This window comes from Thamnophis elegans, chromosome 3 (genome assembly GCF_009769535.1).
Source record: "Thamnophis elegans isolate rThaEle1 chromosome 3, rThaEle1.pri, whole genome shotgun sequence".
NCBI lineage: Eukaryota > Metazoa > Chordata > Lepidosauria > Squamata > Colubridae > Thamnophis > Thamnophis elegans.
Window position 1 is genome coordinate 69,416,297 of NC_045543.1, and position 17,697 is coordinate 69,433,993.

General features: G+C 38.2%; 1 protein-coding gene across 1 annotated transcript in view; it reads left to right on the forward strand.

Moving 5' to 3' along the window:
* BNC2 (basonuclin 2) overlaps positions 1-15,164 on the forward strand; it is a 285,256-nt gene extending 270,092 nt beyond the window's left edge. The window contains 5 exon segments of the mRNA XM_032213999.1: positions 5,694-5,723; positions 10,670-10,682; positions 14,358-14,614; positions 14,616-14,787; positions 14,790-15,164. Coding sequence (XP_032069890.1) covers positions 5,694-5,723; positions 10,670-10,682; positions 14,358-14,614; positions 14,616-14,787; positions 14,790-15,034 — 717 coding nt within the window. The 3' untranslated portion in view covers positions 15,035-15,164.
* Positions 15,165-17,697: the final 2,533 nt, after the last annotated feature.

The window sequence follows — 17,697 nt, forward strand, 5'->3', positions numbered from 1 at the left end:
ATATGATAAACTGCAGGAGATACACATATCAGTAATCATCTGCATTATTAGTGTCATTAATCATAATTCTAAAATATGACAGCAGCTGCCAACTTTTGACCAATTTTCGTTGTGCCTGTTGGCCATTATAACTTCACTAACAGACTGCAGAGACCCTGTGTGTTGGCAGTTTTGCATTGAGAATGGAAGGTTAATTATATTTCAGCTGCTGATTCCTTCTCTCCTTGGAAAAGCCTTTGCACTTTGACAATCCCAAAGCTCACTGCTGTTAAACCAGTGAAACTACTTTATTGAAATTTCTTTGTTGGTCAGGAATGAGTAGATGTGATATAAGCATCAGTCTGGGACAGTTGCTTACAGTTCGTGCTTCAGAGTAGCCTCAGAACGAAAACTCAATTTTTATTTCCTCTTTACTTGGCCTCTGAGGTTTTTTTTTTAAAAACAAAACAAAGCAAAATTTCTCCAAATGTAATATCCAATAACAAGAGATGTATGGAGCAATCCCATTAAACGTTGGAAACCAAAACTGGCATAGATATATCTCTGCTGATAATCAATTACTAAAGCTTAGGTAGGCAATCGCTAAAATATTTTTAAATCATAAGGGAATATAGTAGATCAGAAATCAAACCAGTATGCAACTGGCAGTGGCTTTAGAAATATTACCACAATATTCAAATTTAAATACTTGCAAAATAGTTTAGCATCTAAATAAATTATGATATTTAATTTTTGAAATTAGTTGTCAGATTTTGTTCTTCATGGCCACAATACAGTTAATTGTTAAAAATATCACTTCAAGTCAAGAACTTTTTACTTTTAATATCATTCCTGTAATTTGAAAAGTAGTCTACATAATTCCTTCAAATTCCTTTCTAACTAGGAAATACATGTTTAAATTATTCCCAATAAAATAATCTTAATTCAAGATAGATAAAAACTTTCTCAAAGTTCATCATCCCTTATTCATTCATGAACTGAACCTCCAGAATAAATGCAGTTCTAATGTTCAAATAAACTCAATGCTTTTCATCAGCCATTTGTGTGTCTGGCTGTGAGTCAAGATGCATACACAACGTGTGAATAATTTTTTGATTCACAGTGCATTCCAGAAATGGAAGACATTGTAATAATCTCTTTGGAAAAGCTGTATGTGAGCACTTCTCCACAATGTGTGAAACTATCTCGAGGCTGGTTAAGGTGAAATATATGTCATTTCTTTATCAACATGCTGTGCAATTCCTTAAACCAGGTTGGTACTTCCTGTGGTACAATGATGTATGTAGGCAGCATAACTCTAGCACAAACTAATAGTTTCAAACCAGAAAATAACAAATTTATTTCTAGGAGCTATATTACAAAAGTATTAGGTAACACATTAATGTCTATAGTGTCATATAGCTTTAGTGCCAACAGACCTGGGAAGTCAAATACTATGATGGAGATGTCAGGAAATTTGTGACCTATCTATTCTTTTATCTAATGGAGCTTGAGTTCAGAAATTCTAATATTGTGAGGAAAATTCTTAGCAGGATAAATTGGCATGATCAAGTATTTTTCTCTAAAAACCACTGAGTTCAAATGATCTTCCATGCAGTAAATCTCAGGAATTGGTATCATTTAAAAAAAATAGAATTTGGCCTTTCATGGGTGGCATGCAGAAGATCCATAAAAGCCACTGAAGCCACTCTCTTCAGGTATGTATGAATCACTTGTGTGCAAATAGCTTGCAAACATTCTGGAGACAGGGAAGAATTGATAATCTCAACAATTAATTAGGACTGCTAATTATAATTAAGTTAGCCTGCTGCCAACTGTATATAAAGCTGTGATCCAAACATAGTGCATATTCTACACAGTTCCTTAGCTTATTTTAGCAAAGCCTGGTCACTTTTTTCCTTTACATGATACTGACTAATTTTGGATGTTATAAACTTTCAGTCTCCCCACCACCACTGCTTTCTTCCTTTATAATAAGATGGTTTGCATCAAGCCAGCTTGTAAAGTGTGAGCTTGTAGTGCAACAGCTCCACATTTGGGAGTAGCTCTGGCAACTGGTCCCGTGGTAATGCTTCTGTTTGTAATGTCTTTTGATCTTAACGAATAACAATAGTAATATATTAAGATTATGTCTTGACCTTGAGCACATGCAGCTGTTGAAAAATGTAATTCTGTTCACACCAGCAGAGTCATTTCATTAACACCTCAACAGGTATGTACTGAATTTCCAAGCCTTGCTAGAGTGGAGAACTCTTGCATCTTGATTTTCAAGAAGCTGTGCAGACAAAAAGACCCAGACAAGAGAAAATACCCTGGTAAATTCACAAAAAAAAAAACAACCATTTGCCCCAGGGGAATGCGCACAGTCGGCACAGATGTCATATTGATATTAATGCTTGGGAGCGTTCTGAGAGATAAAAATGGCTTCCCTTTTGCTCCAGCCTGGCATTTGTATGCAAACAGCTCAGCCACTTTGGCAGTTATACCCAATAATTCTCCCTAACGTTTCCCGACTTACAACATTTATAATGTTGCAAAGTGGAGGTAAACAAACCATCTGTTTGGCTTGACCATATATGTCACACTCTCTTATTAGCATATTACGATTCATTTAGTAAACAAATTTGGTGATTTTGCTCATGTCAAAGTCAGAGGGAGCTCAGAAGATGATTAACATTCCTGGGACAGGCACGCTAATACATCGCTTCCTCCTCAACAGCTAAGTGGCTCCTCGGGAGAATTGCTCCTTGTTGACAAGAAGAGACTGTCAATTTTGTTTGCCTGCCACATTATGGGCCATAAGGGGATGGGGGAATCCGGAGAGTGAGAAGCAGCGGAGGCAGCGGCATCCTTCACTGCAGAGTGAGAAAGACGCCTAATTCTGATAAATGGCCCACCCCAACACATCTTACCTGTTATTACAACAGACGTGCCATATCTGTGCAGTAAATTAGCTAAACCCCTAAAGAGTTTGGTGAAAGCTTATCTCCAAGTGAAATAATTTGAGCAGAGAGGGAGCTGCCTTCGTGACCGTGGGTGAATGATTGGTTTCATATTGAAAGGGGTTGGTAATGACTTAAGTTCCACATCTTGAATTTGCAAGAATTTTGCTTGTTCTTCATTTCCTGCATTAATAAGCGCTTCTTTACTTCTTTTTTTTTAATAGGTGCTGAACTGTTTTTTACCCTTTTGGATTTTCTCCCTATAAAAGGTTAATATTTTCTCAGATTCTATGCCATTGTAAAAGCTTTAGTGACCAATGTTGTTCATGGTGCTGGGGGGTTGAACTGTAATTTCATTAAGGGGCACAATATTTTACCAGCAAATGCTGCTTGAAATAGTTGTAATGAAAATCCTTCCTATTAAGCATCATCAGTTATGGAAACATCTGATGTTAAACCCTGCAGGAAAGAAGAGGATGCACATATTTTTGTGAGATTCATTTGGATAGCATTTTTTTTCAGGGTTGAAAAGACAGGACTAAATAGAGAATTCATGAAAACCAAGATAAGAAATAGTTTTGTTATTTCTGAATCTGAGACTCAATTATGAATGAGTCTCTATTCATAATTAGCCCAACTCTTATTATTGTATTATCATTATGATTTTAAACAATACAGGGAAAACAGGATATATATGGCACGCAGGAAAGAATTGAAGTATCATACCATGTTACTCTGCACAAAGGCTACTTGGTCTTATACTACTGGGCCCAAAAAGTAAAAAGCAATCAGTTAAATATAAAACATGAAGGTTTCCCACTTTTTCAAGCAAAAGAAACCCCTTGTTTTATTAACATTTCACAGAATAGCTTTAAAACATAGTTAGAATCTGTATTTTTGTTGCTGATCTTTAGCAGGAATTTATAAACTATTTACCATGAATAGTGAACTGCAACATGAATATTCCCTCTAGCTAACCTATTTGAATTTTAGGCCAAAGTAAACATGCAAGGATAAACCAAAGCAAAGACCAAACTACTCCAATTTATATAGCTTTAGCGTAAATGTCTTTTAGCCACCCTCTTTTGCGAAAATGCAGGGAAAGGAGCAGTTGATGATGTATGTTACATACCTAAAGGCAACCAAATTTCATTTAGGCAATCTTTAACTCTGGAGGACACATATCTACAGCATTAGGTAAGAAGCAGAACATTTAAATTTCTCCCCCCCCCTCCCCCGAGAATCAGAAAAGCGTCAGATGCTGAAATGATTTCCCTTACTTTTTTGTCTTGTGATGATTTGTTACAGTATGATTGGCCCTGCTGTTTTTTCCTTCTTTCTTCTTCTTAAAGCCTGTGTATATCTTGCATGAATCAAGAAAGCTTCAAGTAACAAGAAGAGTGACTGATTTGAGAATGTCAGTGGATCTAGCTGTGCAGTTTTCCAGAGTGAAATGATATGATCTGTGTTTGGCTACAGATGCCACCTTCAGAGAACATCATAAGCTTAAGAAAAGTATCCCCCAGGTTCCATTAATACTTGCAAAACTTCTGTTAATACTTGCAATACTTCCATTAATACTTGCAAAAGCCTCCAGGAATGCATTCCTCCCCCTCTCCTGCCCCCAAGACCACCCCAGGTAGGCCAAAAATTCAGGCCCTTCCATTGAATACTTACCTTTCTTTCTCCCAACCAAGAGTTCTTCCTAGATTTAAAAGCACTGGGCTGGCTGACAAAAAGGCAAACAGTGAATGATTGGAAGAACTTCTAATTCTGTTTTGAGTTATATTTTTATTAACTTTGCAGCAACTTTTTTATGTATCAGAGCTGTAGTGTTTTCAGAAATTAGGTTATATATCTGCAAAGTAATAACTAAATAGAAGGATTTAAACCACTTGCATGTGAGAAAATGATTGGGCAAATGTGCACAAACCCATGAGGCATAGAAAAATTAACACTGCCTTAAAAAAATAACAATGGATGGACTTAAGATTGGGAAAATTAGAAGTGAAGCAAAGCCAAAACTGCCAGATTCAGGATTTCAAATTAATGTCTCAAAGTATACATTAGGGTATGAGGAATTAATTTGAGAATGTCAGAATCCATATGTTAGAGTCAGATATTTTGGACATTTGCTGCAAAATACTTTTCGGAAATTAGAGAAATGAGTAGGTTATGTTAATACAGTAGCTTGATAAATATTAGCTATTGTATTACTGCTTTTAATTGCTATTGTCTCATTTGAGGAGCCTTTGAAGCTGTTAGTTTTGTTATATATGTTATCTTTTGTGAGACTTAGATTTATGCAATAAGGATCTGTGTTGTGGTGGTTTAAGTCTTTTTTGACCCTGATACTCTGCAAGATTTCTTGATTTTGTAGAAGGGTAGGTCACCTCTAGTCTGCATTCTCAGTGTTGTCCCTGGAGCTCCAAGATAGTTCTGCCAAAATTTAGCAGCAAATCATTGAATAGGAGCAGTGAAATCTCATCCCCCCCCCAATAAAGCAGCCAAGATTTCTGTAAAACAATAAATAAATAATTTAAAAAATCAGTGTGGTTAACTCTCCTATAAGCATATCACAGTTGTTGTGTGGGGGGACCACAACTTCAAAATTGAACTGAGGGAGCGTTGAAAGACTTGGTCCCATGGGAAAAACTGGAAGGGGGGGGAGAGAAGTGGGGATGTCTTCTTTCGAAGAATGGTATATTTTAAAACTAAAATAAAAAATTGTGACAGCCTTGATCTATAAAGAGAAATAAAACTGAAAACACAGTGTCCCCAGTTATTAAAAAAAAGTTGCTTTCCCCTGTTTTTCTTCAACAAAAAGTGGCACAACTTCATTGGACGTGGAAATTGGCTATTAATTCAGTTGGGGCTACAACACAAGACTACAAAGTGTGTGGTAAATGAAGTAAAGAGGACACTACAATCAGATGTGGCTCCCACCTCCAGGGATTGAAGTCTGAAAGATTAAGATGCTCTGAATTTAGCCCAGAACCATAGAGGTGCAATTTAAATTATTTTTAAGCTGCTTCTTTATTGAACTCCAAAGCTATGGCTAAATTTGAGAAGAGAAAAAATCAATCCACACAAAATAGAAATATAAGCTAAATCATTTTTAGTCAAATTCATTCAATAGATATGTAATTACGTATCAGAATCAATAACCATTATAGAGGAAGTATATAAAAAATGCAAGGGCCAGAAATAAATGTTCTTTAAAAGGTAGAAAGTACCTAAACTTCATGATATGTTTATGTTAATATTTTAAGTATTTGTATGATTTATTAATGCCTTAGATTTAGATTCTGCCTCACCTTCAGGAACTCAAGCTGGCTTACAATGCTTTAGTTCTTTCAGGCTTCCCCTTAAAGCAGCAGGCCTGAGGGGGCCCATAGGGCCACAATCACCCCATGATCTTCCATGGCCTTGGTTAAAATTGAACCTCAGTCCTCCTTGTTCTAGTACAACTTCCTACTGTATTTTAAAATAATGAACTGAAGAAATGTTGACAGCGCCTTATTCAAAGATTTTTTTAGTGTAGTTATACTGTAATTTTAATATATTCTGATATCATTTCTAAAAATGAAGTTTTTGTTCTAAAGAAATCTTTTATCAGCACTACTATAATATTTCTCACCACACAAATACTTGCCTTGCACGTTAATGAAGTGATGTATTGTAGGAAGATCTTCAAGAAATTTAGTTATAAGGACCTGTTAATTTACAATTGCAAAGACCTCTCCTTTAAATTTATCAAGCTTTCTATGGAATCAGTTCCAAGTCTAAAAAGCCCCCCCCCCCAGAAGATGTATGATCCCTTTCCTGCTTTCTGTCATTGTTTCTACATTCCATTCATCTGCTTCGTCTAAGCAAATGAACCTAGAAGGAGAACCACTACTTAGAAGGAGAAATCTTTCTCCTTGCTCTGTCTTGTCACTGATTTATGTATATGAACCAGCAGCAACATAAAAAAATAATATGGATCCAGGTCAGAGGGCCTGAAGGCCAGCAGTAAATCCATTCTGGTAAGATCCTGCCTAGATTTTACCCATGCTATGAAAAGCAATGTGAGAATTTGAACATACCTGTGAAGTCTTGTTGAAATTTTCATCTTTTTCAGTCTACCTAGAGTAATTTCAAAAATGTAAGCTATTGCCTTTAACTCTTAATCAACAATCATCTGTGACCGTAATATTACTGACCGATATGGAAATATAAACTATAAAATATAGAGAAACAACATTGTCTTAGTTCCAGGTAAACAAAGCTTAAGCTAAGCGGAAGAGAGGGAACTCCAGTTGCCAATAGTCTACGACAGAGTTGGGAAACGCCACTGTTTTCCTACAGCTGGGGATTCCAAGTATTACACCCACAGCAAACAGAACTCCAAGGAGGGTAGGTTCCTCAAAGAATAGTTTATCTGATATATCATATGGCACAAGCTGGTGAAAACCGACTATAAATGTTCCCGTGGTTTTCACCTAATTAAAAATAAAAAAATTCCCCCTTTTCCCAAACAATCAGTCACATGATCCAATCAGGGTGCAACCCGTTGTTGATAACATCACTCCTCCTTTCTTCAGCCATCTGTGGAATGTCCTTGGTTCACAGGCAAACTATTTTGGTTTCGGCTAACTTCAAACCCCAGCTATCACTATTCTCCCCCTCCCTAACTCTCATCTCCAATGTGGCAACCCCTGGAGCCTCAAGTGGCCTCAGTTAGGTCAGCTGCAGAGTTGATGCTAGATTCTTTTTGTTGGAAAGCATTACATCATGCATGGGAAACCTTGTGTTTCTGAGTTATAGCTACTAGCACCCTAGCCACATAGTTAAGGGCTCTGGAAGGTATAATTCTGCAATATTGAAGAGTTATAGTTCCGTTAACTTGCATTTAGCAAGGCAGCTGTATCTGAGCTATAGAAATCTGGTCAACCACTTTATTAGAATAAACAAAGTGTTCAGCATATCTATCACAGTCCATATCTAGTAGTCCTGCCTAATTTAGGTCACCTTTAATAAACATTTTCTTGCTTTACTCCATGTACTGTAGCAGCAGGACTTAAGAGATTATAGTGGTGAGCCCGTACTTTGGTGTTAGTAATATTAGTGAGAGGCTTAAGTAAATACTTGTTATAATTGGGGAATTTTTTAGCTATGGGCCACACTTTGTCTACGAGCTGTGTACTGCACTTTAAAAAATAATGGATGTAACTTGGATAGAAACAAGATTTTAAGAAACCAACACTCTCTTTCACGTATTTAATAATTTTCTCTTTCTAAATTCAACCAAAGGAAAACAATTCAAGAGTGGTAACAATTTTTGAAATTTTTTGGTGCTGCAAGCCATTCCTTTCTTTAACAGCTGCATTGTCCAGAATGGCTCTTCTTCTTCTTCTATTGTGGAAAAAACAAGGGCTGGCCATGAATCATAAAACTGGGGAAATTCATGACTCAAAACCTGCCAGAGGAGAAAGGAAAGATTTAGAATTGCCACCAGAATTTAAACCACAGTGACATTTAAACAATTTAGGGATTCTGAGTCTAAGGGAAGCCCTCAAAATTTTCGTTAAGACTAGTGATATTTTTCACTTGTTAATTTTTTGCCTGAAGACATCTTTACAAGCTTCTCTTTAATGAAATACTTGAAGTAAGGAATTAAGTAAGCTAAAAGCTCCAAGAACAACCATGTGCTTAGAAAAGCTTAGAAATAAGCAGTGATTACTCTTAGGACTAAATAGGAGATAAAACAGTATCTATTAGTAAATCAGTAATTGGGGGAGACAAGTTAGAGTGGTTGATCGTGCTGGGCTTCTACATAGAAATGTCATATGCAAAGTATGCTAGATCAAGGAGTGTATTCATGACAAAATGTGTTTAGATTTTGGAGATATGAGAAATTCCTAACATACTCCAGTTTACCAGACCTTCAGTGGATCAAAACAGTAGAGGAAAGTCTCAATCATCCAGGTTAAGGTTTGTCCCAAAGGTGCTTTTTCCAAGGATGGCTGAACTTCTGTTGTTTTTTTCCTTGAAAATGTTTTACTTCTCATCCAAGAAGCTTCTTCAGTTTTAACTCAGAATGTCAGAATTGAAGAAGCTGCTTGGATGAGAAGCACAACGTTTTCAAAGGGGGAAAAAACCCAAGATTGGCAAAAACCAGTTGCCTTTTGGAAAAAAGCACCACTGGTGCTGGTAGAGAAAATAACAGAAAACAAGAAAGGCTTATAAGGGATATTCTGGGTTCAAGAGTTTCAGGACTTGATCTTGCCTGTTGCTTAGAAGTGAATGAATCGCCCACATTACAACAACAACTTATTATGTACAGTCCTAGACCAGCGACCAGAACAAATAAAAGCACTCAGTATATATACACTTAAACTTCTAGTGTAAAATAATAAGTAACAACTAAAATCTATAATAAAATCCAGTGTCAATTATACATGGCTGACTATAAGATAGTTGACCACATGTGAAATCCATTTCAACATATCGAATATCTATCTGGCATACAGCTAAATTGTATCATTATTTTAGGTGCCTTACAGAGCAATCCCCAATATAGTCATGCTTAAAATCAATGGCACTCAAGATGGTCCCCAGAAGATTAAAGACCCTAAGCCTACTTCAAATCTGGATAGAGCGTACTGTTCAGTGTCCTGCCACTTCACAGCCAGTTTGAACTCCACAGTTTTGCTATTAAACGGAGCATGTAAAAAGAAGAAGAAAACCCCTATCAATTAAATCCAAGGTGTTTTCTTCCCAATAATCCAAGGTCATTTAGATTTAATATGAACTGAAGGATGATTTTTCAATATGAGAAATATACATGAAGGAACTAATGGAACAGAAGCAATCCTTGTGAACTGTGGTTGCACAATGGAAATCGACTGCTATGAATGAACTCATGAGCCAAAGTTAGAGCAGCAGAGCTAATGCCCCTGCAAATGAGTTCATCTGATATTGCATTACACCTGGATCAGTTGATGAAGCAAGTTTTTTTTAAAGCTAGGAATGACACCTAATTGAATAAACTCAGTGGTAATTATATTAGGAGAAGCCAATGTACTCCTGACAGCGGAAAAAGGACCTTGCCAGAAAGTGCCCAGAAGTTGCCCGCACATTTCTGCACATTGTTTGCCTGACAGATATTAAGGGTGGTACATAGTTTAATCAGATTACTGATAGTCAGTGCTGTAAATGTAAGTCAATGCCATGGCATCACTTTCTATTGATAGCCGAAGCCAGCTGCAAATTTAAACTAACCATCATCAGGAAAATAAGCAGCCACTTCTTCTGGATGGAGATTTTTTTGACTTTGTGTTTGTGCCCAATGAGGCAACTTAATACACATTTGTGTCTTGTATTCAGTAATTCTTGGTGTTATTCTCACAGCTCCAATTGTTTGTTTTTGCCTGTAGCCAATGAAGGAAACTAAATAACAGACAACCCTAGCTGCATTTACAGACAAAGGCACCTTGTCTGCTATATTTTAGCAGGAAAAAACATAATCTAGGCTGAGTTTAATGTTAGCATTTCATGCAGTGGTGGGATTCAAATAATTTAACAACGGTTCTGTGCCCTAACAACCAGTTATGTGAGCGAGGCTCAGTGGTCATGTGATTGGGTGGATGTGGCAACTCAACATCACTCATTGTCGATGGGCGCTTCGCCTTAGCTGTTACAATGTAAGAAGGGTTAATCAGAGAGGCAGTTTCTGTAAGCAGGGCAATAAAGATTAAGCTAGAAACAACACCAAAATGTTTCCTTCCTGCCTTCCTTACAGGATTAGCCCTGTAAAGTGGAAAAAAATAAAATGAGATTTCTTCCAACAACTGCTTCTCCCAAACCGCTTCTCCCAATCCTACCACTGGTTTCATGTATTCTACAGCAGAGCTCATGTCCTGCAATGAGTTACAAATGTGATTGTGGGAAATCTAAATTCAGTTCATCACTTAGCTCTCGAGACCCTTTGGCAAATCCCCCAATCTCAGTGTAAACCTGGCATTAATGGGATTGCTAAAGCACAGTTCAGAGGATCTGTGTATAACTTTTATATGGCTTTTTAAGTTTGTGTGTGTTGTTGTTTTGTTTATTTGCTTATGATTTATTCAATGTACCTGTGAAGCTAAAATATTGTCTGGCACTTCTCTAGAGACAATACAGGTTACAAACATAACAACTAAGAAGGTAGTTGTGTGTCGTAGTTGTCAATGTGCAACAAATTGATTTTATTCGGGGGGGGGGGAGTATATTGCCATGGCAAGAAAACTATACATTGTGGTTTGTACATGGAGAAACCACTCCACCTCTGTTTGCATGATGCTATCAGAGGAGCAAACAAATTTCATAAATATAACACGGTGCTGTGCTGCTGAACACATGCTATAATTGGCAATACAGTCCATATTCAGATGTTCACAGCAAAATGCTTCCTATGTTTACTTAGAGATGTTTCCTTGAGTTCTTTATCATGTGACAAATTGGCAAGAAATCCCTTTGCTGAAAAGGCTGTGAGGCTGTCCCTCTCTTGATCATTTATGTATGTGAACCCTGCATGAATCTGTTCAGAAGAAAATGTGGGCAACGCATATTTGCTTTCCCCCCTGATTTGATTTATGGCTTTAGATTGTGTCCAGCAACCATCAGGACAACAGTGTAAGTGAGATGATGGTGACAGAAATGATCTCACAGCCAAAGCATTTTTCGCCTGTATTTTATTGTTTAAAGGTTTTCTTTTCATTTTTTAAAAGCCAGATGTGACTGGATTGGAATGTGAATTTGTTCTCTTTCTTTTTCTCTCTGTCTCTTTCTTTCTATCTCCCTCCCGCCTTCCCTTTTTCTCTCTCTGTCTCTGCCTTCCTCCTCCTTTTGCGATCTCGATTTAGCAAAAGATTAGAAAGCTGAACTTATCACAAGGTAAGCTCAGCCTTCATAAGTGCAGCTTGGGGATAGTGTAACTCCCTTCTTTAATTAAATCAGTGCTGCAGTACTTGATGTGAAATGATACTTTCACTCTTGTGGCTAAAGTTGCCTTCCTCCTATCCACCACCTACCACCCTATTCCTTGGATGTATCTCTCAGTAGCTTTTTTCTCTTATTTGGGATCCAAAATTACCTATTCTTCGTTTCCAATCCATCTTAATTGTCTTCTTCCTAAGAAGCCTAGATTGTTAGCTTACTCTGTGACATTTAATGAATTAAATCAATCCTGACAATATATAAAATCCCTCTCCAAAGAAATGGGCGTTTCAAAAAAGTGATAAAATAAAATAAATGAAATATAATGCATTCTCTATTTATTTGTCTATGAAAAATAACTTTCATTTTATGGCACAAGTGGGTACATTTTGGGATGGCTAGTTGAGAGATACACAACGAGTGGATATATTATTTGACAGCCAATGTGCAAATTATATAAAGAAATCTACCTTGTTTCCCTGAAAATAAGACCTCCCTGGATATTTGAGCGCATGCGCTAAATAAGCCTTCCCCCCAAAATAAGCCCTCCCCAAAAATATTGCAACACAGCACAGCCATGAGGTGACCACACTCACAGCCTCCTGCACCTCAAAATAATAAGACCTCCCCTAAAATAAGGCCAAGTGCTTATTTTGGGGGTCAAAAGAAAATAGACTTTGCCTTATTTTCGGGGAAACACGGTAATGGCAGGATCCAATCTGGGTCAGTCACTAGGACCAGAAATTTAGGTTCTCAAAAAGCATGACTTTGAAAGTTTGGAAGACTAAGCATCTAGTCCCGGTGACCAACCCAGATGGGATTCTGCAACATTATCCTGGGACATGTATATTAGTCTTCATTCGTGAGGAATCCAATTCTCTGATCTTTGGTTATTGATACTAGTCACCTCGATCCTGCAAGGGACAGCCATGTGCAGAAGCAGTTGGTAGCTGCCCAGCCCAAACCTGCCTCAATTTTCCAATGCCCATCTGAACATCAAACAAACATCAAATTCTGCGTGATCTGCATTTGAATTACTGTAGATGAAAGGATAAAGGCATGCATTTCCATCTACAGTACATTGTAATGTGATTGGAAATGCATATTGCCAACCACTATCAGACTGGAAAGCATTCTTGTGCGTAGCTGGATTGGAAACTGGATTTTTTTTAAAAAAAAAAGTTGTTATTAACATCTTTTCTATGAGTCAGTTGTACACCTGATCTTTGTAAATGTGCAGCTGATTCATATATGCCCTCTGCTTTAGTTCTATCAACTTCGCAGGCCAAAGTTGGAGGATTATCCTGGCTGCCCCATCAAAGTTTAGAATTTACTTTGTAGTACACAATTACTGCTTATGGGACTGTGCATGTTGGTTCAGTTTACTGGGTGACCTCATACTCTGGAAGCCCCAGATTGTAAGATACTAAGTGCCTTGCTCCCTTTCCAAATGTTTTCTGATGAAATAGAGTTGGGTTTAGAAAAAGGCATGGGTTTACCAGCATTGTACAAATTGTATGGTGTGACTTGGCATGCAATGTCAAGTGCAGGCCGACTGCTAGAATTTGGACTAAAGACAATGACAAATAACCCAAGATATGCATAATGTTAAGAAGAGAACTTGCACAAGTCAAAGTTTCAGGTTTCAGGAGGATATTTTGGCACCTTTTAATATGTCTTTCTAACAAAATATACTGAGAACTGAAGACTAGTTGAATGGAGAGGAGTGTTCCAGCAGGCACTACTGTGCAATTAAAATTGTTCTGCGCATGCGCAGAACTAGAAAACAAGATGGCGGCATCTATGGCGCTGCCCAGAGAACCAGTTTGGGGGCGTCAACTGTAGGAACAAGTCCCCCCTCGTGACTCAGCAACTTTTTAGTAACTTAGAAAGCCACACATAGATTGCTACCTTATAAAATAGCCTCTTTTCTTTCCCTACAATTTTAAAAAAATGTTTCACTCAGTTTTAACGAATCCTGTTCATAAATACGATGTTCCCCTCCCCCTCTTCTTGGTAAGAGGATAAATCAGTTTAAGATTCTTTTCTAATTACCCTTTGTTCTGAGTTGGTTCCTATGGTTACATGTATCAATAGGAACCAGTGGAGCCAACACTGTGATTTGATAAAGAAATTCCATCGAATATCCTCTCCATTAGTTCATATAACATCGTGTTCTGAAAGAAAAGTAGTAATCAATCACACTGCCAATTAGCCTGATACATAGTATGATAACCATACCAAAAAAGGGGGAGGGGGGAAGAAATTGAATTCATATGGATTTGCAGCATCTTGCCTTGCATTTACAGGAATGGTGTCCGAACCATCATGCTTGCATTTCAAAAAAAAAGGAGCAACAGTTTTGTTATTGCATGAACATTGTCTGTTATGGTTTTTATACTGTTGCTAAAGTTTGCACTATAATCCATATTGCATGTTTCTTTTCCCTCTTTGCTCTCTCTTTTCGCAGACACAGTGCTAATATAAATCTGCACCGTAAACTATTGACCAAAGAACTGGATGACATGGGACTGGATTCCTCTCAGCCCTCCCTTAGCAAGGACCTCCGTGATGAATTCTTGATGAAGATCTATGGTGCTCCACCCCATTTGGGGTTTGATCTGCGGGAAGACACCTCCTCCCCAGCAGGTACCGAGGACTCCCACTTGAATGGATATGGACGGGGCATGTCAGAAGAATACATGGTATTAGGACCTGAGCACCACCTCCAGCATCCAGTCCAGCAGTAGCATCCATTCTTCCAGAGAATCGGATGCAGGAAGCGACGAGGGCATCCTTTTGGATGACATGGATGGGGTCAGCGACAGCGAGGAATCATCACACAAAACTGATGCTGCAGCCTTAGGGGTCAGCTTGAGTGCTGAAGTCCGGGATCTCTCATGTTTAACAGCGTTTCCATGAATAATGGGGGTATCATGTGCAACATTTGTCACAAAATGTACAGCAACAAGGGGACTCTCAGGGTGCATTACAAGACGGTACACTTACGTGAAATGCACAGGTGTAAAATCCCTGGATGCAACATGATGTTTTCCTCGGTCCGCAGCCGAAATCGGCACAGTCAGAACCCGAATCTGCATAAAAACATTCCCTTCACCTCACTAGATTAATCCTGAGATGGACACTGTCAGTGCCAGCTCAAAAAGTAAGACCTTATACTTCTTCAAATTGCCATTTACAGACTCTTCTATAAATATATATAAATATAAATATATAAATATATATCTTTTTTCTTTTTTAAACAAAACAGAAAAAGACCGGGTGCTTTCCTTCTCCCCCCCCGCCCCCCTCCTTCCCCCCCCCCTAATTTTTGTTCCTTGGTTTTGTTATGTTTTTTTTAACAGAAAAAAAATATGTTGTTTGGGATAGTATCTTTAACCTGGGATAACATTTCCACTGCTTAAAAGAAAAAAATAACAAATGAACTTACCTTTTAAAACTCGCTTTTGTTATAAAATTTGTGGTCATCTCCAAAGAGACTGTTTCTTCCATCAATGACTGTGGCCTGCAAGCTTAGAAGCGGAAAGGAAAAGAAAAGAAAAACCCCTAAAAACAAAGCACTGCAAAGATATTAAAATGAGAGAGAGAGAGAAAGAGAGAGAAATGACAACTTCAATTGTTTTTGTGTATTTTAAAACTTTGAGAGGTTAGTCAACTACGCATGGCTGTTAACTCTTGTATATATTGAGCCTCGAAAGGCCCATGATGTAAAACAATTGTATTGATTGATGGTGGTTTAACCTTTCTTTGTTTGTTTGTTTGTTTGGGTTTTGTTTGTTTTTGTTTACATTTACATTTACATCCAGCTGTGAGATATGTGGGGGGTTGGGTGGGAATAGTTTGCTGGCTAGCTCAATTCATTTATATTAGCTTCAGTGCACATTTTTTTAAAGAAAAGAAGAAAACACACAAGTTCAATTTTTAACTACCTGCTAGAAACGCATAAGGGGAGGTGCTGGCATGCTTTAGAGCACCTGATTGGATACAGGTTTTCCTTGTTTTGTTTTTATTTTGGTCTTGTTACGATTACATAAATCCAGTCATGCACTTTTTTCTTACACAATGTGGGGATGTGTAATAATATCCATACCCTTTTTTCCCTTAAAAGTATTGCCATACTATCAGTGTCTTATTAAGAAAAAAACAACTACCCTTTGTTCCATGTGGTGTCTGGTCAGTATGGCAGGCAAATGCTGAACAAAATCGTGTTATGCGTCAAACATGAAACTGCCAACTTTGCACAAGTTTTCAGTAACCAAAATATATGAATCGGCTGGTTGTGGCAGTGAGTTTTTTTTAAAAAAACCAATCCTAGGAACTGGGGAGCAATGGAATACCATACCTAAATGTATTTCTCAGGTCCTAAAAATTATGCACATTCGCAAAACAAGGCCACAGTTCTGTTTTTAAAAAAGATGAAAAAGGAGAAAAAAGAGCTTAAATTTACTTATTAAAAGACAACGGAGGAGGCATTTCTTCAACTAAGGGATGATGAACTTTTAGGAAAGTGGTGCAAGCCAGCAACTGTTTACCTGGAAATAAGCCCCATTACACTCAGGGGGTAGGGTAGGGTGGGGGCTTCCTCTCTTGGAGGCCTGCAAAAGATTGCATTGTGGGACTCTCAAAGCCACTCTTGATCTTTCCCCCACCCAAAACTAATTGCCCTGCCAACGTTCAGGAAATGCAGTTGTATGATGTAATGCTGTTGAGTGTTTACCCACACCCGTCCAGCACACTTTCAGAGTGTGTTGAAGCTCTGAAAACAATGGCATTATAAATCTTCTCTCCCTCCCCCTTCTGTCCCCTGAAGAGATCAATAGAAAAAGGCTTGGGAGGGGTAGGTGAGCTCCTGGAAGGCACACATCTCTGTGGCATTCCCTTTGCACCTCCATGACTTTAAGAGACGGCTTCCAAATTCCTGAAATGAAGATGTTCCTGCATTCCTGACTGAAGACTTGGGCTGTGGTTGTCTTCCAAAGAGAACCACTGGCCTCTGCAGAGTTGACTGGTCCGCACTGGAATGTGCAATAGACTGATTAAGGCATGTTTTTATAGAAGCAATCAAAAGCCATTGACGGCACAAGCACTTAAAGCTTGGGAGATATGCGCTGTTCATTTCGGTTGGGCGACCAGCCTTTGGTAGAGACAAGCTGACAGCTGTGGGGGGGGGGGAATCCAGAGCAAATTTCAATGTTTGGGTTGTTTGTACTTTCCAAAAGCGATTTGTCAAAGAGAGAGAATCACAGTGGAGTTAGGAATGAGCCAAGAAGGCTCAAGGAATGATCCAAGAAGAAGCCAGGAAGGAATCTGCACACCAACCCATTTCAGTTGTTCCTGTTTCTGGTGTTTACAAATGTTGTCTGAGCATGGCAAACCACACTAGCAGCCTCTCTAACTCCAACCTACTGAGGGAATGATATTTGCTCAAGCTCGGCAGCAAAGATCATGATGGTATGTGTCATATAACAAATTCTTTCTTGGAAGGATACCTAAGGAGTATTTCCCCCATGCAGTATATTACTAATGCACAGAAAATGTTTTTCTTTCTTAGAAGTTTCTCCTGTGACTGCAAAACCAGAAATGGTTATTTGTTTTCAGCCTTCGAGTTGAACCAATTACATACTTTCCAACCACTGTTCATTGTATAATAACTCAGTCTGTTAATTTTATTAGAGGAAACGATTCCTCCTCTTCATTGGCCCCAATCCAACTATACAGTAGTTTGTGGTGACCAAACCCCATTAAAGCCATGGGAAGAAATTAGTCACAGCTA